Here is a 27,116-nt window from a genome sequence, read left to right as displayed (position 1 = left end):
GTGGGATGGTGCGAGAACAGAAGAACTAGGAGCAGAAGTAGGCCATACAACCCTTCGAGCATGTCTGCAGCTTAGGAGGGACACGGCAGGAGAATTCAGATGTCCAAAAGAACATGGGAGGACAGAGGAAAGAGAAAACCTGTCAGGAGGAGCGGGGGAGTAACAGACTAGAACTAATTCTGTAAACCAGCACACATGCCGAGACAAAGACCAAAATCATTATTAGCAACAGCTTCATTTTTTTAAGAGAGAACTGGTGCAGAAATTCCCTTAAGATCAGATTGAAATTCAATGAGACACAAGTTTTTAAAGGAGAGAAATATAGGTTCCACTCACTGCGTTTGTTCTTCTGCATTTCCAGGCACTGATCATTGATTAGCTGGACTGATCTCAGACGCCTCACCTCATCATTTACACACATGCTCTTCAGGGCGACGGGGAGGAGAGGAGGAAGAACCGAAAATCGATTACTGTTACACAGACTAGTCATTACCAAATGCTGGAATGCACGAGTGCTGGAATTGTAATAAACTATAGAAGCACACAGAGGCAGAGCAGGGTACAGAGTCTATTCCGAAAAACATGAATTCAATGTTTTAGCAAAGCACGTTCAGATAGGGCTACTCTCAGTGGGTCAGCTTCAACTGTTTTTTGGCTGGGTTCTTGCATTAAGTGACCTGCTACATCATCTACGTCCAGCACTGAAGGTGGGAAATAAGAGCATTATCGTCAGTGTAGACTCTCCAGTCTCCATTGGATTATGGGTTTCACCACCACTCAAAAAAATGAAACAGAAAGGTTAAAGTTACAATTATAAACTAAATAAAAAGAGCTAAATAAAAAAGTAAAGAAACTGCACAGGCGGGAAGGGTAAAACGCCACACAGATCATCAATTTCGACCCCCAGCCTGCACAGAGTGGCTGCTACAACTGACCACAGTGACCCGTGTGTTTGGGAGGAGGGAAAAAGACACACACACCGGCCAGGGCCGGGTTCCGGCTCCCCACCGAGTGACATCTGCTGGGAAGTGTGTGCATGTGTGTGTGTGTGTGTGTGTGTGTGCGCGTGTCAGGTGACAAAAGGCTTGAGTTTTGGCCGTCATACCGTTCATCACAGCCCTTCGGATCTCACTACCTGGTGAGGTACTGAGGGCTGCTGGTGTCTGCGGTCCATGCCCTGGGGAAGAGTCAGCTCCATCACAAGAGCAGAAAAAAAGATTTTTACATTGTTGCCTGTAGGTTCAGCACATTCCCCACTTTTTGGGCCCAAGTTTCGGCATCTGGTGAAAACGGCGCACCACCGAGACTTACGTGACCTGCCTGGGCTCGAAGGTGCACCGGAATATTCTGCAGCAATTCTCCGGTCCTCCTGGACCATGGCGTGGAGTGGCGTGGCACAGCGTAGTCTCCCTGGGGAGGAGACTGCCTGCAGGGGGGCGGGGCTAGGGATTATGCCTTCATCTCAGAGCTGACAGCGTTGCGCAGGCGCGCTGGAGCATGCACGCCGGAGCATGCACGCCTGCGCAATGGCTCGGGAGAGCGTGGATACCAGGAGGGGGAGGGCATGGATACCGGGGAGGGGGGGTGGGGGGGAAACACGTGGCAACCGGGGTAGGGGGTGGGGGGGTGGCAACCGGGGTAGGGGGGGGCACTCAATGATCGAAGGGCCGGAGGAGAGAGCAGGGGTGCCTCCTTCCAGCCTCTCCCCCACACCCACACCACGCCCCCCCCCCCCCCCACACATACACACACACACACACACACAGATACACACCCCTCCCCACCACCCCCCCCCCCCGCACCCCTCACTGTCAGATACAGAGAGAGAGAGACACTACAGAGAGAGACACTGACCGAGACACCTTCCCTTCACAAAGGTAGGACTTCTATTTTTTATTGATTGATTACTTATTACTTTGGTCTTGGTGCTTTAGGTGCAGGGTTCCTTCTATTTTTTATTAATTAATTGCTTATTACTTTTTGTGCTTCGTTTAGTGCTTGGTGCTTTAAATGTACGGCTTTGTTTAGTGCCTAGTGCTTTAAATGTACTTTGCTTCTTTAATGTTGTTGTGAAGGTGTTTATGGAAAATCCTCTAACTTCCCCCACCCCCCCTGTTGTGATGTTGATGTGTCCTTTGTGTTTAATGCTTCCCACCCGCCGTCTCTGGCTGTGCCTGCACTAAACTTAACTCTAGATAAGGTTTTTCAGAACTTACAAAAGTGGACACTTACTCCATCCTAAGTTAGTTTGTAGTAAGTTTTCACTGCCGAAACTTGCAAAACAGGCCTGAGTGGCTGGACACACCCCCTTTTGAAAAAAAAAGTACCTTACCTAAAGCCAACCTAAACTAACTCACTAGAACTGGAGCAAACTAATATCCGAGAATTGCAATTTCTAACATACTCCAAACTAAACTAGTTGCTCCAAAAAACTAGGAGCAACTCCACCCGAAACTTGGGCCCATAGTCCCTCAGCACGTGGCTCTCCTCTAACCAGGACAGCAAGAGCCGAGGTGTGCACATGGAAAGATGGGATAGATAATATTGGGAGCACATCATTCTCACCGACCACTCCTGAAGGCAGACGATACAACAAGACATGCCAAGTGACTCCCTTCCAACCTTTCCCTTCTCTATTTTAATCAATACTACCTTGCTCATTCTCCTCTCGACTGAATCGCTTGTTGCCCCCAAGCTGCAAGCAGTCTTTAAATGCTCAAGCCAAGACTCACTACATCACCTCAAACTCCTGTTTTCCCAGGACTTCGATATTGATCCTGGACTCCCTCAGTCTTCCCTTCCTCTAACAATTTTCAGGCCTTTGAAACTGTGGCCTCGTATCACTGAGTCACTACTTCCCGATTTACTCCATCGCCTCTCTACTCTGCTCAGCCCCGAGTTTGTCCTGCCTTTCATCTTGGCCTCTCAATTTAAAAAAAAAGGCAAAGCTGACCCACCAGGAGCAGCCTGGTACAATGTCCAGCCGGCCTCGTTGTCCCACATTCCATTCCCCACTTGAGAAGCACCAGTGTGCTCCAAGTCCTCTGTTAACCACACTCCAACCATTCATTGAACCCACAAGGATCCTCGACTTCAAGGTGTGGACCAGCCCTTTCCATTACATACCTGCCGAGACCCAAGTGACACCAGCCTGATTTCTTTGCCAAACGGACTTTTCTGAACTTCGTGTATGAACTGAGCGAGCTGGGAGTGTGTGCGACTGCAGTAATAGATCTGGGAACAGAGAAATTGTACGAGGTTAATTCAAAGACAGTGGGTGCTCACAGTCAATGCTCTTGGTGCTCACTGCCAGCCTCTTAGTTCATGGCAACATAATCCTGCCCAAGTTACCCGGCATTTGACCCCGTCTGACAAGGTGGGATGGTGCCATGGGATTGAACTGAAACTGCCCCCAACTCCCAGAAAAAATGAGTTTCTAAAATCCGAGTGCATCCACACTCACCATGACACTGTGGGGCCCTGCACCAGGTGGTGTGTTACAAAGCCATACAGACTAGAAGATGCCAGGTTTGATTCCCAGTCTATGTTGAGTTAGCTGACCTCAGCAAGGGGAATGGTAGAGGTGCTACAATTAGCTTCAGCACTGCCGAGGTAGGATGGGTTAACAAGTAATAACCAACAATTGTTCTTCTCTTGACCTCACTGCCCAGTGACTACAACTGGATGTCCAGTGACAATGGGATTGGACTCATCCTCCAAAAATAGTCTACCAAGACACACACATGAAGAATGGTAAATGGAGCGATTACTCTTCAGAGGGGTTGAGATGATTATCAAATGCATTTGCTAATCTCACCCTAACCTGTCAATTATAGCCTGATCCAAACTCCAAGTACCCATTACTTTCTATATAATGTTTTATGTAACAATTGTTAAGAGTCCAGGTTTGTTCCATTGTTTATCCCTCCAATATTCTCCTCCTCCCAAGGGGATTCACCTTCCTCTAATATCTTGCCCTAGAAGGCATTCTTCCTGTGGAGGCCCAAATAGACACTCTGAGGATGGAGGAGGCGGCCGATCAATTTTTAGCTTCAATGTGTTCTCGTCTATGGCCACACATCTCACGTTCCAACATGTGTTACTGGATAATGACCAGGAGCAGGAACCCTAGCTGACCTTTCCCCTCCTTACTTCAGGATTTAAATTAGTTGAGCCTGGAGTTGTATTAAACAATTGTGCATGCAGCTCCTTTAGGGAGATTAACCAGGACATACAACCCATCATTACAATAGATCGTGGATTTATGGGAAAGAAAATAATAAACAAGCAAGTTGATGGACCTTTAAAAAGCTTTTCTGTTAATATAAAAAGTATCAAAAACCAAATACTAGAACTTCAGTCTTATGCAGCACTAGGGAAACTTGATATTGTAGATATTGCTGGATGTAATTGCACCTTAAAGGTTGTAAATGTTACAGGAAAGATAAGAGTAGGAGAGAAATGAGGAGGTGTATCTATATTTGTTAATGAAAGACCAACTGCTGCAGAAAGAGGTGGTTTTAGTTCAGCAGTTGAAGCTATTTGGATTCAATTGGTTCAATACAACTCCAGGCTCAATTAATTTAAATCCTGAAGTAAAGAGGGGAAAGGTCAGCTAGGGTTCCTGCTCCTGGTCATTATCCAGTAACACATGTTGGAACGTGAGATGTGTGGCCATAGACGAGAACACTGGTACTTGTTACAGGACTCTAGGACAGAGAGCCCTTTGTGATAATGTACATTGGGCACAATCACTAAAACATCCAGATTAGACAATGTCTGTCCTTCAAACCTTCGTCACATGCTCTTCCTCCAAATCATCCTCGTCAGACAGACTGTAAAAAATGGAAAGGGAAGAACCAGCCATGAAACATCATAAAAACTGTTCATACTCTGCAACACAGCAGGCACTAACTGTCCACAGACTGTTCTAAATTGATATCCTCAGTGGACGGAGCTGTCCAAGCCCTGGACAATTCTTCTCTCCGCACCAGTCTCTCAGTTATTTAGTGTGTTTTCTCGCTCATATTTGCTCGGGTACGGTCCCGGGAGTCTGGTGGCCCACCCATGTTTTCCCCAAGTGACCATTTTCGCCCGAGTGGAGGCCAACCTGTTCTTGCCCAACATCTGCAACACAAGACTGTCCACCAGGGATCATTGGGTAGAGATCAGCAGCGGGAACCCTGGCTCATCATTCTTCAGTGTCAAGCTGTGGCTCAGTGGGCAGCACACTCGCCTCTGAGTCATAAAGTTGTGGGTTCAAGTCCCACTGCAGGGACTTGAGCACATAAATCTAGGCTGACACTCCAGTGCAGTGCTGAGGAAGGGCTGCATTATCGGAGGTGCCGTCTTTCGGATGTGACATTAAACCTGTTTGCTCTCTCAGGTGGACGTAAAAGATCCCACGGCACTATTTCAAAAAGGAGCAGGGGAGTTAGCTCCGGTGTCCTGGCCAATATTTATCCCTCAATCAACATCACTAAAACAAATTATCTGGTCATTATCACATTGCTGTTTGTGGGAGCTTGCTGTTTGCAAATTGGCTGCTGTGTTTCCTACATTACAACAGTGACTACTCTCCAAAAGTACTTCATTGGCTGGAAAGCGCTTTGAGATGTCCGGTGGTCATGAAAGGCACTGCACAAATGCAAGTCTTTCTTTTTCTTTTTAACCCATGCGCAGCGCGGTCAGTTGTAGCCTGGCTGAGATTAGCTAACTCAACATAGACCGGCGATTGCAGCTGGAACCTCCTCAACGAAAGGGCTTTGGTATGGTCATATTATTCCTTCACCCACAAGGGCATTCGGGGAAGCTGTGAAACTTAAAATTCAGGTAGATGTAATTCCTGAGTAACGTGGCAATTTTGTTACCATTAAATTCAGGTCACTAGGGCTCTCGCTCACAGCAACGGGAGAAGCACCATCAGCACGACCGAGGCCCCAGAGCTGAATCCCCATCACAACAGAAACAACGGTATTGGCCGTGACTCAGTTGTAGCACTCTCGCCTATGGGTTTAAGTCCCAATCCAGGGTCTTCAGCACATAATCTATGCTGACACACCTGTGCAATGCTGAGGGAGTGTTGCACAGTCAGAAGTGGCGTCTTCCAGATGAGATGTAAAACCGAGGCCCTGTCTGCCTGCTCAGGTGGACGTAAAAGATCGCATGGCGCGATTCAAAGGGCCAGGGCCTTCTCCCCGATGTCCTGGCCAATATTTATCCCTCAGCCTTCACTAAAATGCATTAGTGGTCATTATCACATTGCTGTTAGTGATATCTTGCTCTGTGCAAATGGACTTTTTATCTGTTCATGGAATGCAAGCATCGCTGGCAAGGCCAGCGTTTATTGCCCATCCCTAGCTGTCCTTGAGAAGGGCTGCCACGTTTCAACAGTGACTACACTTCAGAAAGTACTTCATTGGCTGTAAAGCGCTTTGGGATGTCTCAAGGTCATGAACAGCGCTACAGAAATGCAAAATCTCTCTTTCTTTCTCTCAAAGATGCAATGCCAACACCTCCACATACCCAGAATCCTTTGGTTTCTTTTCATCGTCACTCTCATAATCTGCCAGAATGAAGCTCTCGTCCTCCTTGTCCAGGGACTCGGTGCTCGACGCCTGCTCGGGATTCATCACTTCGCTACTCATCTGAATCAGGCGTTCAGTGTCATCATCATCTCTCTGGGACCAAGCACAGGTTAGATGGAGATCATTCGGGCAATCGCACGTCCGAGGAAAAATATTGTTACTATATGCCACGGAGCAGAGGAAGTGGTAGATGTAGTGAGTTAAGACAATGGTCTAAATCTCCCAGGGGATGAGGCAATAGTCTCAGGGGTCGAAATTGCCCCCCTCTTTAAGATCCATTACCGCCTCGTTAATGGACCTTAAAGAGTGGGGCAATTGGCAGGTGGATGGTCTGACCCATCTGAAATTGTCCCCGTTCCCGTCGGGCACGCGCCAACTCCTCCCCGCCCTGCCCCGCGAAGGAAATTGCCCCGCGGGAACGGAGCTGCCGCCGCTCGGTGTCCCCAACAACTTTTCCCAGCACGTCCGCCCTTAAAAGGAGAGGGCGCACCGCCGATGCCACCATTTCATTTTAATTGTCGGCCGGCTTTGAAGTCGGCCCCACAATGGCAGCCACGGGTTCGGCCGGGCCACCAACAGGCAGCCTGGCACACCCTCTTGGGTACCGGACCGCTGGCCTGGTCGAAGCCATCCCTGGTGGCCCAGTGGGCCCCACTAAAGTGGTTGCAGAGCTCACAGCGGCCCTCCCCTTTAACTGAAGGGGAGGCATATCGCTACGCGTCAGCGCCGCACTGATCACTCCGCCCAGCCATCGCCCCGCTCCCGGCGCACTTCCGCCCCTCAGCCGCCCCAAACACCGCCGTAGCGATTCAAGCACAAAAAGAGGGCAATTTCAGTCTATTCTCCACCCCATGGATTCGCATGGAGAATATTCATTTAATTCGAACTATCTGCCACTTTTAAGGCGGAGGGCAATTTCGGCCCCTCAGCATTTGATCAAGCAACTGGAGGGGATACAGGACACCCTTGGACTAAAGGGACTCATCAAGATCTGAGGGAGGACCATAAATTGAGCAGGGGCTTCCCCGAAGACTGCTCAGCGATAACTACCATTAAGTAACTCCATCTTCTCTCTGTCCCTGCATCTCAACCCCCGCAACATCTTAGTGCTGCTGGACAGTGCACCAAGAAATTGCTGCGATAAGCACAAGTGGGGGAGGAGTCAGGTTTTTGCTGTGCAGCGGACAAAACTACAACAAGTAATGTCTGTTCAGGATATTAGATTCAAACTTGTGGACCAGAGCGCCATCTTAAGTGCAACTGGAGTCCGTCTGATACATTGGGACAGCTGACACTTTGTTAAGGAAAGGCAGTAATGGATCCTCAGGAACACAAACACTTGGTAGATCACAGTAATGTTTTGCTGCACTAACACCTGCCCAGCATAGCGCTGGAGGAGACTGCAGGAGACAGGGAGGGTCGGGGAATTACTACTTTACACAGAGATGGGATGAATGGCGAGTATTACTTTTGGAGGAGACGTTCAACTGAGGCCCCGCCCCATGTGCTCTCAGGAGGATGTAAAAGATCCCATGGCACTAATTGAAGGGTAGGAGGGGAGTTCTGGTCAACATCTATCCCTTGATCCACATCACTAAAATCACCTTATGTATTAATTATCTCACTCCTGTTTGCAGGACATTATGTGGTTTTAATTATCTATTCGTTCCTGTGATGTGGCATCGCTGGCAAGGCCGGCATTTATTACCCATCCCTAATTGCGCTTGAGAAGGTGGTGGTGAGCCACTTTCTTGAGCCGCTGCAGTCAGTGTGGTGAAGGTGCTCCCACAGCGCTGTTAGGGAGGGAGTTCCAGGATACTGACCCAGCGACGATGAAGGAACAGCGATATATTTCTAAGTTCGGATGCTGTGTGACTTGGAGGGGAACGTGGAGGTGATGGTGTTCCCATGCGCCTGCTGCCCTTGTCTTTCTAGGTGGTAGAGGTCACAGGTTTGGGAGATGCTGTCGAAGAAGCCTTGGTGAGTTGCTGCAGTGTATCTTGTAGATGGTACACACTGCAGCCACGGTACGCCGGTGGTGGAGGGAGTGAATGTTTAAGATGGTGGATGGAGTGCCAATCAAATGGGCTACTTAGCCCTGGTTAGTGTCGAAACATAGAATATAGGTGCAGGAGTAGGCCATTCGGCTCTTTGAGCCTGCACCACCATTTAATAAGATCATGGTTGATCATGCAACTTCAGTACCCCATTCCTGCTTTCTCTCCATATCCCTTTAGCCATAAGAGCCACATCTAACTCCCTTTTGAATATATCTAACGAACTAGCCTCAACAACCTTCTGTGGTAGAGAATTCCACAGGTTCACAATTCTCTGAGTGAAGAAGTTTCTCCTCATCTCGGTCCTAAAGCTTACCCCTCATCCTTAGACTGTGACCCCTGGTTCTGGACTTCCCCAACATCGGGAACATTCTTCCTGCATCTAACCTGTCCAATCCCATCAGAATTTCAAATGTTTCTATGAGATCCCCTCTCATTCTTCTAAATTCCAGTGAATCGATCCAATCTTTCTTCATGTCAGTCCTGCCATCCCGGGAATCAGTCTGGTGAACCTTCACTGCACTCCCTCAATAGCAAGAATGTCTTTCCTCAGATTAGGAAACCAAAACTGTACATAGTATTCAAGGTGTGGCCTCACCAAGGCCCTGTACAACTGCGGCAAGACTCTCTGCTCCTATACTCAAATCCTCTCGCTATGAAGGCCAACATGCCATTTGCCTTCTTCACCGCCTGCTGTACCTGCATGCCAACTTTCAATGACTGATGTACCATGACACCCAGGTCTCGTTGCACCTCCCCTTTTCCTAATCTGTCACCAATCAGATAATAACCTGCCTTCCTGTTTTTGCCACCAAAGTGGATAACCTCACATTTATCCATATTATACTGCATTTGCCTACTTACCCAACCTGTCCAAGTCACTCTGCAGCCTCTTAGCATCCTCCTCACAACGCACACTGCCACCCAGCTTAGCGTCATCTGCAAACTTGTGTTGTTGGAGCTGCACTCATCCAGGCAAGTGGAGAGTATTCCATCACACTCCTGACTTGTGCCTTGTAGATAGTGGAAAGGCTTTGGGGAATCAGGAGGTGAGACACTCACTGCAGAATACCCAGCGTCTGACCCGCTCTTGTTCCGCAGTATTTATGTGACTGGTCCAGTTAAGTTTCTGGTCAATGGTGACCCTCAGGATGTTGATGGTGGGGGATTCTACGATGGTAATGCTGTTGAATGTCATGGTTATACTTGCGCTTGTTGGAGATGGTCATTGCCTGGCACTTGTGTGGTCTGATTACTTGCCACTTATCAGCCCAAGCCTGAATGTTGTCCAGGTCTTGCTGCATGCGGGCATGGACTGCTTCATTATCTAAGGAGTTGAACACTGGAACTGAACACTGTGCAATCATCAGCAAACATCCCCACTTCTGACCTTATGATGGAGGGAAAGTAATTGATGAAGCATCTGACGATGATTGGGCCTAGGACACTGCCCTGAGGAACTCCTGCAGTGATGTCCTGAAGCCGAGATGTTTTGAACTCCAACCACCACAACCATCTTCCTTTGTGCTGGGTATTACTCCAGCCAGTGGAGTTTCCTCCCAGATTCCACTGACTTCAGTTTTACTCGATGCCACACTTGGTCAAATGTTGCCTTGATGTCGAGGGCAGTCACTCTCACCTCATCTCTGAAATTAAGATCTTGTGTCCATGTTTGGACTAAGGCTGTAAAGTGACTGCCACGTTTTCCTACATTACAACAGCGACTACACTTCAAAAAATAATTAATTGGCGGTGAAACACTTTGGACGTCCTGAGGTTGCAATAGAAATGCAAGTTTGTCTTTATTTATTTTACACGGAGATTAATGATCAGCTGGAATGGGTTTATAGGATGGGTGGCACCGTACATCACATTGAACTCACTGAAGGAAAAACATGATGATGCAATAGGAGCGCAGTAGGATGGACAAAGGGCCTTCTTTATCCAAACCATTCTTGTGAGCAACATTGCGAGTGAAAATAAAATCTCAGCACATGGTCCTTCTGTCTCCACAAACCCAAACACTTTCCTCCACATCTCTAGTTTAAAGAAGAATTCCTACCTTGCGTTTCAAAGCGTATTTAAGCTGCACGTTGTTACGCGTTTGCTCCAATCGTTCCTCCCTTTTCTTTCTCTTTAATTCGTCATCCTACAAAAAAAAAGTTTGCAACTAGCCACGTGCTTTAGAATAAGCTCTGTACGAGCATAGTCATTTGCTCCCCTCATATACCTCAAGTCCCCGGGAGAAGCCCAGATTCCCTGTGACAGTTCCCGATGTTGTAAGTAAATCTCGTGACTGTACAGTTCCAGACAGCTCACACTCAACGGGTGAAACTACATTTAGAGGGAAATGGGAGTATAAAGTGGAAAACGCCACTCTTACTCATGGGCTTTTTCATTGAAATGAGCAGAGACAGGAATTGTACTCCTGGTGGGTCTTAAATGGGAGTGAGTAAAGGACAGTGAACTGGACTTCCTTCTTCCCAAGTCACTCTAAATTATAGTCTTTCTCAATCAACTCTTTGCCCTCTCTCTCCCACTGTTTCTTCCCCAGGCTAGTGACCTCCAATCATCATTCAACCGTGTCCAATCGTTTGCTAATAATTCCACTCTAAGATTGAGAAGATTCTTTCTCAATCTTTGCAATGTTTGAAACTTTACATTTTGATTTCCTACACAGCCTTTTGACGAGGTTCTGAACATCTGGTTGTTTCCAATTCTGCGAGACAGTTCCCTCATGTCCCTTGTCAAAACAGCAACAGCTCCCACCTCCCAACTTTAATGGGTCTTCACCTATTGACATTCCTCTAATCCACTGGAATTTCCACATATCACTGTGGTAGACAGAGATAGACAGGTTTCCTCACATACCAGTTGAGCCCTCAGAGGAGCAGCCAGTTAGGTTTGTTAAGCTAGAAAAGCCCAATGGCATGGCTCCCAATTGCAAAGAAAGATCATCACATACAAAAACCACCTCAGAACTAGGACTATACTGACCTTTAACTTATCGACCAAATCCCGCTCGGCCTTCTTCTGCACAAATTCAGTGATCCAGTCTAATTCACCCCCTGAGGCCTTGGCTACCGACTCCTTGGAGCCAACACCCGAGGAATTCTGGAGATCCTGGGACTGCCCTTGCAGCGGCACACGGTCTTCCAAAAGTTGGGCTGCTTCCAGTTTTTTTTTCTCTTCAAAGTCTCTGAGCCAAGTGAGTGCTCCGCAGATGAGACTGAGTGACTTTCCCTGATGGTAGCCAGATTTAGTACATCAGAGGCCAAAGTTAGAAAATACATCAATAAAAATATATTATAAGCTCTGCGTATAGATTGCATATTTATTGATAATATCTTCCCTCTCCCACTTTGTCATTGTTACAAAAGCAGGTGCTCGAACTGTGAGCAATACCATGGATAATCTGCTCGTACATACACATTCACTCAAGCAGATCTTCAGTGATGTTGGCCACAGTGAGCATGAGGATAGCCTGTATTAAAATAGGGCTATTATGCTACATAATGCACAATGCATTATCAGAGGCACTGACTTAGTGACGGAATAAAACTGTTTTTCATTTCATGCTATTCTGGGACTATTCCCATTGTTCTGGGCAGAATCATGAAATTCAGTGACAACTCTAAACCAGTGACTATTATTAGAGGGAGTTCCTGTACTTCTGCACTCAATTTTAATCGCTTATCTTTATAAGCCCTGAACACACAGCAAGTTGGCAAGCAAGATGCTCCTTTCCTTATGAAGCAGCACCTCCTCTAACACCGAGGGCTATCAAGGAAGTGTTGCTAGTGACATTGTGAAAAGCATTACCTGTCCATCACACTTCAAGTGTCAACTTTCTGCATCATGTTTCAAAGCAAAGTACAAAGCGGTCCAGAACCAGCTCCTTGATCGCCATCTGATCTACTGCTTAACTGACCTTTGTTCGAGTCCACCGCTTACCTGAAGGCAGTTACAGTTTGGGGCACATACAAACACTTTAAAGCTCATTCAACTTCACATCCTTGTATTCAAATCCCTCCATGGCCTCACCCCTCCCTATCGCTGTAACCTCCTCCAGCCCTACAACCCTCCAAGATCTCTGCGCCCCTCCAATTCTGGCCTCTTGTCCATCCCTAATTTCATCACCTGCCGTGCCTTCAGTAGCCAAGGGCCTAAGGACTAGCATTCCCTGCCTAAACCACTCCACTTTTAAGATTCTCCTTAGAACCTACCTTTTTGATCAAGCTTTTGATCCCCTGCCCTAATATCTCCTTATGTAACTCGGTGTCAAATTTTATCTGGTATCGCTGCTGTGAAGTGGCTTGGGACGTTTTACTACATTAAAGGCGCTGTATAAGTGTTTGTTGTGGTTATGACATCCCTGATTTTCTGAGGCATCACATCCTGTGAGCTGGGCCAGTTGCTGGTTGAGGCAGAGATCACAGCAGACAGAAGTAGGTGGTATAATAAGTAATACACATTGCAATCAATGTGTGCTACTGGACTGAGAACCATGAATGGTGGGACAGGCTCAAGGTGGCTGAATGGCCTACTCTTGCTCGCATGGTCTACTTTTGATCGCCCAAGAGTGGAACTTTCCAGAGTTTTTCCTCCTTAAATACGTCTTTGGTTTTATATTGCCTCCCCCAGGAGATCACATGACTGTTAGTAGATGGCCAGTGTTGTAAATCACGATGCTGAAGGGCACCATGGCTGTACGGGGCAGGTTCGATGGTCTGTTCTCTGTCTTTCATATGTGCTTCTGAATAAACAAAACATATCAGTGCGCATAGAGCTCAGATTCTGACAGGTACAGAGCGATATGCAAGGTGCTGTGCATTTTTAGATGGACTCTGATACTGAGGCTCCCATTGCAACTTGTAAAGAAGCTTGACCAAACAACTGGCTTGAACAATCGATGGAACAATTTGACTTTGCGATTTAAAAGGACACAGATCTACCTCAGCAGCAGAATATTACATCTGCCCTCATCAAATAATCCAATCTACTGTGAGCAAGGGTGTGGAATATCCGTAGTGTATACATTAATAAATCTTATCTCTATGCCCTTCCTATCCACAAAACCGTTCTTGCGGTTGTCTTTTTGTCATACTTCTGTCTCAACTTTTCCCCTATTATAAATTCCGATATCAACATCTATACATGGTAACACCTATATAAACTCATCACCCTGCAATTACTCTCCTGCCAGTGGAACCGGGCACCTCATCCCCGAACTGAATGGAGAGCAAAAAAGGCCCAGGTTCTCACTTCTAAATGCTTTTCTGTTGGAAAATGTACACGTGCCGAATCACACATCAGATGATGACAGGCTCGGGCATCACTCTGTTGCAAAATGAGGACAAAGTTGGACCTTTCGAAAAAGTTGTTAATGCTCTGCTATCTGGTACAACTACATAGTGAATTAGTGAGTAAAAGCATTACTTGGATACAAATAAGAGAACCACTATCTGGTCATTATCACCTTGCTGTTTGTGGGATCTTGCTGTGCATAAAATGGCTACAACAGTGACTACACCTCAAAATTACTTCATTGGCTGTGCAGCACTCTGGGACATCCCGAGGTAATGAATGCAAGCAATGTAGCCTATAAGCTGCGTGGCTTCGCGCAGCCCAAGACCAGTTCTTCAATGTTAAGTTTCACAAAGCTGAATGGGCCGCGTGGCCCCACCCAAAGAAAATAATAGGGAACATTGAATGCAAGCCTTTCTTTTTTCTTTAATATTAAAACATACCGTGCCAGTGGGACTCTCAAAAATTCCAATCTTCCCTGCTTCAAGCACATTGTACAGAGCAGTCATGAACTCCTCTTGGATAGAGTAGGGTTTGAAGGGAAACAGAAATCTAGAGGAAGCTTGGGGCTTCTCTTCAGCCATATCCTGTGAAAGAGAGGGAGAGAGAGAGACAGTGAAGTAACAGTTAAAAGACAATTGTTAGCTCAAGTCTGGCTATAGTAGCTGACTGGTTATGGTCCCAGACTCGATGAGGGCACGTGCTCAAATCCCACTATGGCAAGTTAAGAAAATCAATTCAATAAATCTGGTGATGTGTGTGTGCTGGCACCTGGAAAAGATGGTCATGAAAAATTGCAAACATCCAACAGGTTCACAAACATCCTTCAGGGAAGGGAACCTGTCTGGCCTACATTGACTGTGGTTTTACACTGTGTGTTTGACTCTTGCTGCCCGCTGAAGGCCTAGCGACTCCCTCAGTTGTAAAATAATTGCTAAAGAACAGAATCAAGGAATGCCGCAGTTCAATGAGAAGGCCCACCACATCCTTCTTAGGGAAATCAGAGCCACCCACAGTAGCAGCAGGGGATCCTCCCCCCCACCCCCCCGCAGCCAGCAGGGGATCCCACCCTCCCCCCCGCAGCCAGCAGGGGATCCCCACCCCCCCGCAACCAGCAGGGGATCCCCACCCCCCCGCAACCAGCAGGGGATCCCCACCCCCCCGCAACCAGCAGGGGATCCCCACCCCTCCGCAGCCAGCAGGAGATCCCCACCCCTCGCAGCCAGCAGAGTTTCCACACCCAGTCAGCAGGGGATCTACCCCTACAGTCACAGGATCCACCCCAGCCAGCAGGTGATCCAATCCTACGAACAGGGGATCCACATCCACAATCACGGAATCAGCCCCCATAATCAGCAAGGAATCCACACCCAGTCAGCAGGGATCCACTCCCACAATCAGGCGATCCACCCGTCAATCAGCAGGGGATGTCCCGCCCCTTTAAAGGCAGATCTCGCCCAATCAACAGAGCCCACGGTGACGGTGCAATGCGGCAGGAGCAGGCCGTCACTTAAAGCCGACTTGGGGCGACCCGGCCGCGGCCTCACGGTTCCCGAGGCCTTGTCCCTTCAGCAGCCACAGCGGCCCATGGTGCCGATATCCGCTATGCGCGCTGCGCCGATGGGGAGCCCTGCCGCCGGGGTGTGATGTGGTGCAGGAGCCAGCTAACACAGCCCCAACCAGCACCCGCCGCCTAGGCCCGGCCCGCTCCGCTTCTTCACGTTCAAAGAGCGCGCGAACAAAGGCGGACGCGGGGCGGGGCGATCGCGCGCTGATTGACAGCTCCGACGGACCAATCGCCGCAGCGCCAGCTGCCCAATCATTGGGCGGGCAGAAGGTCACCGGCAACCAATCAGAGCGCGGTAGCAGTGGGGCGCCCCGATTGCGATCATCGTCCAATCCCAGTTCGAGCGGATCGGTGTCAGCCAATTGGGTGCTCCAACTGGCGCCGGTCACTGGCCAATCAGAGGGCCCACTGGCACCGAAGGGAGGCGGCCAGAGGGTGGACCAGCCGTCAGGGGACCCCGCAGGCTGAAGGAATGTGCAGCTGGATTGTCCCTAAATTCCCAGAGAGACGGGGCAGAGTGAGCGGGCGGCACCGCCAGACCACAGGGCCCGCAATTGCAAAGATTTAGAGCCAGTGAGCTTACTGGTTATGTAGGGCGACGTGGCGGCCATTTTGTACACAGCCAGATCCCACAACCAGCAGTGAAAGAAAGACTTGCACTTATATAGCGCCTTTCATGGCCACCGGACGTCTCAAAGCGCTTTACAGCCAATGAAGTACTTTTGGAATGTAGTCACTGTTGTAATGTGGGAAACTCACCAGCCAATTTGCCCGCACAGCAAGCTCCCACACACAGCCATGTGATGATGACCAGATAATATTGAGGGATAAATATTGGCCCCAGGACACCGGGAATAATTCGCCTGCTCTTCAAAATAGTGCCATGGGATCTTTTACGTCCGCTTGAGAGAGCAGACGGGACCACAGTTTCACGTCTCATCTGACAGACGGCACCTCTGATAGTGCGGCGCACCTCAGCACTGCACGGCAGTGTCAGCTTAGATTTTTTTGTGCTACAGGTCCTGGTGAGGTGACTGAGCAGTTGACAACAGTGTATGGTGGTGAGGGCCAGCTCTGGCATCTTTAACTGCCATCTGAACCACTGGAAAATGGGGCGGTTAGTCTTGCTTCAGTGCTTGATAACTTACCAGATGCAAGAAAATGGAATTAAATTACTGAGCACAGGATTTAATCAAGGCTGGTGAGCATCGATCTTAAAAGGGAGATTCCACTTTATCAAATTCTTTAAGAACATGTATTTACATAGTGCCTTTCCTGACCCCGGGACATGTTCTTTTACAGCAAATAAAGTGTAGTCATTATTGTAATTTTTTGCGGAACTAACAAAGAGACTGCAGGAACATATCGATGGAATGGTCAGGTGGGCACAAAAGTGGCAAATGGAATTCAAACCAGAGAAGTATATGGTAAAGCCTTTGGGGAGGGCTAACAAGGCAAGGGAATATGCAATAAATGGTAGGACACTGAGAAGTGTAAAGTATTGTGTTCCTAACACAGGTGAGGCTGCACACAGGGAAGTTAAAGTAACAGTGACCTCAGTCTTCAATAAGACACTCCAGAGTGAGGAACAGGCCTTTGGAGCCGGCTTATATACAGTGCTCCCAAGGGATGCTGGGATCCCTCGGGTCTTCAGGTGATGAGCTCCCTGGTAGCGGAACATGGGAGTGCATGCTTTACAGATACCACAACATCACCCCCCCCACCGCCGCCAAAGTCAAAGTGAAAACTATTTACAAGGTGAGGCGGTCGGGAGCCTTTCTTTCACTGGTGGACCGCCTCGGTACAAATATCTGATCTGGTGTATTGGCTGTGCCCTTGCTGGGCTGGCGTGTTGTTGGCCCTGCAGGGCTGCTAGGTGAGCCTGGCCTTGCTGGGCTGTTGGGTGTGATGGGTTCAATTTCCTGGTCCGGCGTGGTGTTGTTGATCCTTTGGGTGTGTGTTGTGGGCTCGAAAAAGGTGATGTCTGCTGTGGGTTGTTCAGGGCAGTCTGTGAACCGCAGCCTCGTTTGGTCCAGGTGCTTTCTGCAAATTTGTCCATTGTCCAGTTTGACGACAAACACCCTATTCCTTTCTTTAGCTATCACCGTGCCCGTGATCCACTTGGGACCATGTCCATAGTTTAGCACATACACAGGGTCATTCAGATCAATTTCCCATGACACACTGTTTACATTTTGTTGCCGCCGCCTGCTCTCTACCTGATCATGCAGGTTGGGGTGAACCAGCGAGAGTCTGGTTTTAAGTGTCCTTTTCATGAGTAGCTCAGCTGGGGGCACCCCTGTGAGCGAGTGTGGTCTCGTGCGGTAGCTGAGCAGTACTCGGGACAGACAGGTTTGGAGTGAGCCTTCTGTGACTCGTTTAAGGCTCTGTTTGATGGTTTGTACTGCCCGCTCTGCCTGCCCATTGTAGGCTGGTTTAAATGGGGCCGAGGTGACATGTTTGATCCCGTAGAGGGTCATGAATTCTTTAAATTCGGCACTGATGAAACATGGCCCGTTGTCACTGACCAGTATGTCAGGCAGGCCGTGGGTGGCAAACATGTCCCTCAGGCTTTCAACGGTGGCGGTGGCAGTGCTTCCGAACTTTTTTTCATATTCAATCCATTTTGAAAAAGCATCCACCACCACCAGGAACATTTTACCAAGAAACGGGCCCGCATAGTCAACATGGATCCTCAACCATGGTCTGGAGGGCCAGGACCACAAACTGTGTGGTGCCTCTCTGGGTGCGTTGCTCAACTGAGCACATACGTTGCATTGCCATACACAGGACTCTTAAGTCAGAGTCGATACCGGGACATCACACGTGGGATCTGGCTATCGCTGTCATCATTACCTGGGTGTGTGCTTTGGAGATCCGAGATAAACGTCTCCCTGGCCTTTTTGGGTAGCACTACGCGGTTACCCCACAACAGGCAGTCTGCCTGAATGGATAGCTCGTCCTTTCGCCACTGTAATGGCTTGATTGGCTCTTGCATTTCAACAGGGACGCTGGCTCAGCTCCCATGCAGTACATAGTTTTTTTTACTAGGGACAGCAGAGGATCTTGGCTGGTCCAAGTCCTAATCTGGCCGACCGTGAGAGGTGATTTATCATTTTCAACCGCTTTCATGACCATCAACAAGTCTGCGGGCTGCGCCACCATCAACAAGTTTGCAGGCTATGCCATTTCCACCCCGTGATGGGCAATGGTAGCCGACTGAGTGCATTCGCACACTTCTCGGTGCCTGGCCTGTGGCGGATGGTATAGTTATACACTGATAGCGTGAGTGCCCACCTTTGTATGCGGGCTGAGGCATTAGTATTTATCCCCTTGTTTTCAGCGAACAGGGATGTGAGGGGCTTGTGATTGGTTTCCAGCTCAAATTTGAGGCCAAACAGGTACTGATGCATTTTCTTTACCCCGAACACACACGCTAATGCCTCTTTCTCAATCATGCTGTAGGCCCTCTCGGCCTTAGACAAGCTCCTGGAAGCATAGGCGACAGGTTGCAACTTCCCCACAACGTTAGCTTGTAATACACACCCGACTCCGTACGACGACGCGTCACATGCTAGCACAGGTCTTTTACACGGGTTATACCATACAAGCAACTTGTTAGAGCATAAAATGTTTCTGGCTTTCTCAAAAGCAATTACTTGTTTTTTTCCCTCATACCCAGTTCTCACCTTTGCGCAATAACACATGTAGGGGCTCTAAAAGAGTGCTTAACCCCGGTAGGAAGTTACCAAAATAGTTGAGGAGTCCCAGGAACGACCGCAACTCCGTGACGTTCTGTGGCCTAGGCGCGTTCCTGATAGCCTCTGTCTTGGCGTCTGTGGGCCGAATGCCGTCTGCCGCGATCTTTCTCCCCAAAAACTCCACTTCTGTTGCTATGAAGACACATTTCGACCTCTTCAGCCGCAGCCCTACGCGATCCAGTCGCTGGAGGACCTCCTCCAGGTTTTGTAGGTGCTCGGTGGTGTCCCGATCTGTGACCAATATGTCGTCCTGAAAGACCACCGTGTGAGGTATCGACTTGAGTAGGCTCTCCGTGTTTCTGTGGAAGATCGCTGCAGAAGACCGAATTCCAAACGGGCATCTGTTGTAGTTGAACAGTCCCTTGTGCATGTTGATGCAGGTGAGGCCCGCAAAGACTCCTCCAGCTTCTGTGTCATGTAGGTCGAAGTCAGGTCGAGCTTGGTGAACGTCTTGCCTCCTGCCAGCGTCGCAAATAGGTCGTCTGCCTTAGGTAGCGGGTATTGGTCCTGTATCGAGAAACGATTAATAGTTACTTTATAATCGCCGCAAATCCTGACCGTGTCATCACTTTTGAGTACTGGAACAATCGGGTTGGCCCACTCGCTGAATTCCACTGGGGAGATGATGCCCTCGTGTCCAGCTCAATTTCCACTCTCTCCCTCATCATGTGAGGTACCGCTCGCGCTTTGTGGTGAATGGGTCGTGCCTCTGAGACCAAGTGGATCCGCACCTTCGCCCCGGAAAAGTTTCCAATGCCTGGTTCAAAAAGGGAAGGAAATTTGTTAAGAACCTGGGTATATGAGGCTTCATCAACATGTGATAGCGCTGGGCTGTCATCCCAGTTCAAGCGGATTTTGCCCAGCCAGCTTCTTCCAAGCAGTGTTGGGCCATCGCCCGGGGCAATCCAGAGTGGCAGTTCGTGTACCGTGCCCTCGTAGGTGACCTTGACCATGGCGCTGCCCAGGACAGTGATAAGCTCTTTGGTGTACGTTCTCAGTTTCGTGTGGATGGGGCTCAGGGCTGGTCTGAGTGCCTTGTTGCACCACAGTCTCTCAAACATCTTTTTACTCATGATGGATTGGCTAGCGCCAGTGTCCAGTTCCATGGCTACGGGTAAGCCATTCAATTTTACGTTTAGCATTATAGGTGGACATTTCGTTGAAAATGTGTGCACCCCATGTACTTCAGCATCTGCCTCCTCTCTCTGAGGCTTGAAATTGCTTTGATCCACCATGGACTGATCTTCCTTTACCACGTGGTGGTTAGCAGGTTTTACAGAGCTTGCAGCTCGTTTGCAAGCTCGTTGGAGTTGCCCCATTGTTCCACAGCTCTTGCAAACATACCCTTTGAAGCGGCATGAATAGGCTGAATGGAAGCCTCCACAGCGCCAACAAGGTGTGAATTGCCTTTGTTGGGGACTCTGAGTCATCTGGGTCACCTGAGGCCTGCTGGCAGTTGCAGACTCACGGGTTCTGCCCTGTACATTTCTGCTCGCAAACACAGTTCCAGTTAATTTATGAACATTGCTAGCACTTCTGTGCTGAGAGATTTGTTTGGTATTATCACTGGTGGACATAAACGCCTGTGCTATCGCAATGGCCTTACTGAGGGTCGGTGCCTCTACAGTCAAAAGTTTTTGGAGGATTGTCTCGTGGCCAATGCCCAGTATAAAAAAGTCTCTGAGCATTTGCTCCAGGTAGCCATCAAACTCACATTGTCCTGTAAGTCGCCTTAGCTCGGCGATGTAGCTCGCCACTTCCTGACCTTAGATCGCTGGCACGTGTAGAACCGATACCTCGCCATCAGCACGCTCTCGGGTTAAGATGCTCCCGAACCAGTGTACACAGCTCCTCATACGACTTATCTGTGGGTTTCACCAGAGCCAGAAGATTCTTCATGAGGCTGTAGGTCGGTGCCCCGCAGACTGTGAGGAGGACTGCTTTCCTTTTTGCAGCGCTTCCTTCTCCGTCCAGCTTGTGGCTACAAAGTACTGGTCTAGCCGTTCGGCATAGGCTTCCCAGTCCTCACCCTCTGAGAACGTCTCCAGGATGCCCTCAGTTTGCTGCATCTTTGCGTTGGATTCGTATTATCGTCGCCAGTTATTGTGTTCCTAGCACAGATGAGGCTGCACACAGGGAGGTTAAAGTAACAGTGACCTCAGTCTTTAATAAGACACTCTAGAGTAAGGAACAGGCCTTAGGGTCCGGCTTATATATAGTGCTCACAAGGGATGCTGGGATCCCTTGGGACTTCAGGGGAGGAAAATGGGAGTGCATTTACAGATACACAACATAAAGGGACAGAGGGACCTCATCAAAGTCACAAATTACATCCTTTGTGACTGTGACAAAGGTAAACTATCCCTCCTCGTCCTTTTCAACCTCTCTGCAGTCTTTGACACAGTTCACTACTTCATCCTCCACCGTCCAGCTGGGTGGGACTACACTCGCCTGGTTCCATTCTTATCTATCTAATCGTAGCCATAAAATCACCCTGCAATGGTTTCTCTTCCCACTCCCGCATCATTCCCTCTGGTGTCCCCCAAGGATCTATCCTTGGCCCCCTCCTATTTCTCATCTACATGTTGCCCTTTGGCGACATCATCTGAAAACATGGCGTCACTTTTCACGTAAACGCTGATGACACCCAGCTCTACCTCACCACCACTTCTCTTGACCCCGCCATGGTCTCTAAATTGTCAGATTGCTGGTCCGACATCCAATATTGGATGAGCAGACATTTTCTCCAATTAAATATTGGGAAGGCTGAAGCCATTGTCTTTGGTCCCCGCCACAAACTGCGTTCCCTAGCCACCGACTCCATCCCTCTGCCTGGCATCTGCCTGAGGCTGAACCAGTCTGTTTGCAACCGAGGTGTCATATTTGACCCTGAATTGAGCTTCAGGCCACATATCCGCGGCATAACTAAAACTGCCTATTTCCACCTCTGTAACATCGCCTGTCTCTGGCCTTCCTCAGTTCATCTGCTGCTGAAACCCTCATTCATGTCTTTGTTACCTCTAGACTCGACTACTCCAACGCACTCCTGGCTGGTCTCCCACATTCTACCCTATGTAAACTTGCGGTCATCCAAATCTCGGCAGCCCGTGTCCTAACTCGCACCAAGTCCCGTTCACCCATCACCCTTGTGCTTTCTGACCTACATTGCCTCCTGGTTAAGCAATCCCTCGATTTCAAAATTCTCATCCTTGTTTACAAATCCCTACATGGCCTCGTCCCTCCTATCTCTGTAATCTCTTCCAGCCTCACAATGCCTCCCCCCCCCCCCACCCCTGAGATATCTGTGCTCCTCAAATTCTGCCCTCTTGAGCATCCCTGATTATAACTACTCAACCATTGGTGGCCGTGCCTTCAGCTGCCTGGGCCCTAAGTTCTGGAACTCCCTCCCTAAACCTTCACCTCTCTACCATTCTTTCCTCCTTTAAGACGCTTCTTAAAACCTACCACTTTGGCCAAGCTTTTGGTCATTTGCCGTAATTTCTTGTGTGGCTCAGTGTCAAATTTATTTGTTTTGTCTTATAACATTCCTGTGAAGCGTCTTGGGACGTTTTACTATGTTAAAGGTGTTATATAAATACACGTTGTTGTTGTTGACCTTGGAGTGCATGTTCACAGATCCCTGAAGGTAGCAGGACAAGTAGATAAGGTGGTTAAGAAGGCATATGGAATACTTGCCTTTATTAGCCGAGGCATAGAATATAAGAGCAGGGAGGTTATGCTGTATAAAACAATAGTTAGGCCACAGCTAGAGTACTGTCTCCAGTGCTGATCACCACATTACAGGAAAGATGTGATACAGAGGAGATTTATGTGGATGTTGCCACGACTAGAATCAAAAAAGTTTACAGCATGGAAGAAGGCCATTTCGGCCAACAAGAGGCTATCCAGCCGAATCCCACTTTCCAGCTCTAGGTCCATAACCCTGCAGGTTACGGCACTTCAGGTGCACAACCGAGTACCTTTTAAATGTGGTGAGGGTTTCTGCCTCTACCATGCTTTCAGGCAGTGAGTTCTAGACCCCATAATTCTCTGCATGAAGAAATTTCCCCTTAAATCCCCTCTAAACCTTCTACCAATTACTTTAAATTTATGCCCCCTGGGTGTTGACTCCTTTGCTAAGGAAATAGGTCCTTTCTATCCACTATATCTAGGCCCCACAATTTTATATACCTTAATCAGGTTTCCCCTCAGCCTCCTCTGTTCCAATGAAAACAAATCTAGCCTATCTAATGTGTGCTCATAGCTTAGATTCTCCACTCCTGGCAACATCCTCGTAAATCTCCTCTGTACCCTCTCCAGTGCAATCACATCCTTCCTGTAATGCGGTGACCAGAACTGTACGCCGTACTCTAGCTGTGGCCTAACCAGTGTTTTATACAGTTCAAGCATAACCCCCCCTGCTCTTATATTTTATGCCTCAGCTAATAAAGGCAAGTATTCCATATGCCTCCTTAACCACCTTATCTAACTGGCCTGCTACTTTCAGGGATCTGTGGACATGCACTCCCAGGTCCCTTTGTTTCTGTACACTTCTCAGTATCTTACCATTTAATGTGTATTCCCTTTCCTTGTTAGTCCTCCCAAAAGACATTACCTCACACTTCTGTGGATTAAATTCCATTTGCCACTGGTCTGCCCACCTGACCTATTGATTGATATCTTCCTGCAGTGAATTTTAGTTACGAGGAAAGATTAGATAGGTTGCGTTGGTTTCTTTGGAACAGACGAGGCTGAGGGGAGACCTTATTGAGGTGTATAAAATTATGAGGGGCCGAGATAGAGTGGATAGGAAGGATCTATTTCCCGTAACAGAGAGGTCAATAACCAAGAGATTTAATGGGTAGAAGGATTAGAGGGGAGTTGAGGAGAACTTTTTTCACCCAGAGAGTGGTTGGGATCTGGAACTCACTGCCTGCAGAGACAGAAACCCTCATCACATTTGGCTGGCTAACAGAAAGCAGACAGTCGGGATAAATGGGTCCTTTTCGGGTTGGAAATCGGTGGTTAGTGGTGTGCTGGGACCACAACTGTTTACAATATACATAGATGACCTGGAAGAGGGGACAGAGTGTAGTGTTACAAAATTTGCAGATGACACAAAGATTAGTGGGAAAGCGGTTTGTGTAGAGGACACAGAGAGGCTGCAAAGAGATTTAGATAGGTTAAGCGAATGGGCTAAGGTTTGGCAGATGGAATACAATGTCGGAAAATGTGAGGTCATCCACCTTGGAAAAAAAAACAGTCAAAGGGAATATTATTTGAATGGGGAGAAATTACAACATGCTGCGGTGCAGAGGGACCTGGGGGTCCTTGTGCATGAATCCCAAAAAGTTAGTTTGCAGGTACAGCAGGTAATCAGGAAGGCGAATGGAATGTTGGGCTTCATTGCGAGAGGGATGGAGTACAAAAGCAGGGAGGTCCTGCTGCAACTGTACAGGGTATTGACGAGGCCGCACCTGGAGTACTGCGTGCAGTTTTGGCCACCTTACTTAAGGAAGGATATACTAGCCTTGGAGGGGGTACAGAGACGATTCACTAGGCTGATTCCGGAGATGAGGGGGTTACCTTATGATGATAGATTGAATAGACTGGGTCTTTACTCGTTGGAGTTCAGAAGGATGAGGGATGATCTTATAGAAACATTTAAAATAATGAAAGGGATAGACAAGGTAGAGGCAGAGAGGTTGCTTCCACTGGTCGGGGAGACTAGAACTAGGGGGCACAGCCTCAAAATACGGGGGAGCCAATTTAAAACCGAGTTGAGAAGGAATTTCTTCTCCCAGAGGGTTGTGAATCTGTGGAATTCTCTGCCCAGGGAAGCAGTTGAGGCTAGCTCATTGAATGTATTCAAATCACAGATAGATAGATTTTTAACCAATAAGGGAATTAAGGGTTATGGGGAGCGGGCGGGTAAGTGGAGCTGAGTCCATGGCCAGATCAGCCATGATCTTTTTGAATGGCGGAGCAGGCTCGAGGGGCTAGATGGCCTACTCCTGTTCCTAATTCTTATGTTCTTATGTTCTTAAAAAGTACTTGGATATGCGCTTGATCTGCCGTAATCTACAGCGCTACGGACCAAGAGCTGGAAGAGGGAATTAGGCTGGATAGCTCTTTATTGGCCGGCACAGACACAATAGGTCAAATGGCCTCCCCCTGTGCTGTAAATTTGTATGATTAATAGAAACAGAAGTTTATAGCGCAGAAGGAGGCCATTCCAACCCATCGTGTCGCGCCGGCCAACAAAGAGCCACACGGCCCTTCGTCAGCAACCCTAAAGGTTACATATAAACCTATGAACAATGAGCAACACCCTTTGCCTATGGAAAGGCAAAGAGTACCCAGCCCAACCAATCCGCCTCACCACAACTGCAACACCCCTTATACTAAAACATTCTATACTCCACCCCAACCGGAGCCGTGTGATCTCCTGGGAGAGGCAAAAACCAGATAAAAACCCAGGCCAATTTCGGGAGAAAAAAATTGGGAAAATTCCTCTCCGATCCATCCAGGTGATCGAAACTAGTCCAGGAGGTCACCCGAGCTGTATTCTATTCCCTGCAGTACTTACCATTATATCTGCTACGTGCAACAAAAGGTCATCCAGTCTAATCCCAATTACCAGCTCTAGGTCCCTGACCCTGCAGATTACTTCACTTTAAGTGCTCATCCGACCATCTCTTAAAAATGGTGAGGGTTTCTGCATCCACCACTCTTCCAGGCAGCGAATTCCAGATCCCCACAACCCACTGCATAAAGTAGACCCCCCTCAAATCTCCTCTAAACTTTCCACCAACCACCTTAAATCTATGCCGCCTCGTAATAGACCCCTCCACCAATGGAAATAGACCCTTACTATCCACTATGTCCAGGCCCCTCAATATTTTGTACACCTCAATGAGGTCCCCTCTCAACCTCCTCTGTTCCAATGAGAACAAACCCAGCCTATCAAATCTGCCCTCATAACTAAGATTCTCCATTTCAGGCAGCATCCTAGTAAATCTCCTCTGCACTCTCTCGAGTGCAATTACATCCCTTCCTATAATATGGCGACCAGAACTGCACACAGTACTCCAGCTGTGGCCTAATTTAAGCCTAACATCCCTGCTCTTATATTCCATGCAATTCGGCCAATAAAGGCAAGCATTCCGTATGCCTTCTTAACCATCTATCCACCTGGCCTGCTATTTTCAGGGGATCTGTGGACCAATGGTGGAGCTTTGGAGGCGTGGCCTATTCAGTTGGAGCTGTGCTGTGGTGAGAGAAGGAACTCCCTGCTTAAGCTCCTGTCTCGAAAGCCTGGAGTGAACCCTGAGAACAGCCCAGGAAGAGGAGGAGAGGGCTGGCTTACTACACATTCAACGTCCAGAGGGAGAGGAGGAGAGCAGAAAATTTATCATTTATTGCTACTACAGAGAGTTGGAGAGAGGGGGAAAAGAACATCCTGAGAAAACACCATCCAGTGTGGAAGGAGGGAGAGCCATTTCGACAATCTTCGACAGGTGGGTGTGTTTTGGTGCATTCCCCGAAAGACTTTGTTATATCGGTGGGGGTAGGAAAGAAGTCCTTTCGAGGGCCGGAACATCGCGGCGGTGTGTGTGTGTGGAAGTGTGTGTGGGGGTTTTGCTTACAGCTAGGCCCACACACCACTGAAGCACCCCTCCCCCATTGCCTAGCCTGGGATAGCTGGAGCTACATGGCTGAAGTAGTACTAATTACCCTATTAAACATGATTGGGAGTGTGTGCCTGGGTGGCTCCAGCTACCCCAGGTGAAGACATCTTCTCCCCCCACCCGAAGACCATTCTACAAAGACTGTG

At 48.4% G+C, this 27,116-nt stretch overlaps 2 protein-coding genes across 5 annotated transcripts in view; one reads left to right on the top strand and one right to left on the bottom strand.

Annotated features, from left to right (window-relative positions):
• Positions 1-15,677, bottom strand: part of ddx11 (DEAD/H (Asp-Glu-Ala-Asp/His) box helicase 11) — an 82,590-nt gene extending 66,913 nt beyond the window's left edge. The window contains exons 1-8 of one of the 3 annotated variants that reach the window (XM_070900706.1): positions 15,322-15,677; positions 14,395-14,538; positions 11,642-11,887; positions 10,707-10,793; positions 6,526-6,680; positions 4,793-4,835; positions 3,127-3,234; positions 337-424 (exon numbers count right to left, since the gene is read on the bottom strand). In XM_070900706.1, coding sequence (XP_070756807.1) covers positions 337-424; positions 3,127-3,234; positions 4,793-4,835; positions 6,526-6,680; positions 10,707-10,793; positions 11,642-11,887; positions 14,395-14,535 — 868 coding nt within the window. In that variant the 5' untranslated portion in view covers positions 14,536-14,538; positions 15,322-15,677. The other 2 variants (XM_070900708.1, XM_070900707.1) reach the window with 2 other exon arrangements.
• A 266-nt stretch (positions 15,678-15,943) lies between these two features.
• Positions 15,944-27,116, top strand: part of LOC139280904 (tetraspanin-33) — a 119,940-nt gene continuing 108,767 nt past the window's right edge. Inside the window, exon 1 of one of the 2 annotated variants that reach the window (XM_070900711.1) lies at positions 15,944-16,719. The gene's annotated coding sequence lies outside the window, so the exon portion shown is untranslated. Of the gene's footprint in view, positions 16,720-26,550; positions 26,800-27,116 lie in introns of those variants that run through there. The other variant, XM_070900709.1, reaches the window with a different exon arrangement.

This window comes from Pristiophorus japonicus, chromosome 15 (genome assembly GCF_044704955.1).
Source record: "Pristiophorus japonicus isolate sPriJap1 chromosome 15, sPriJap1.hap1, whole genome shotgun sequence".
Classification (NCBI taxonomy): Eukaryota; Metazoa; Chordata; class Chondrichthyes; family Pristiophoridae; genus Pristiophorus; species Pristiophorus japonicus.
Note: the sequence above shows the minus strand (reverse complement) of the source record. Positions and strands in the feature narration are given on the sequence as shown.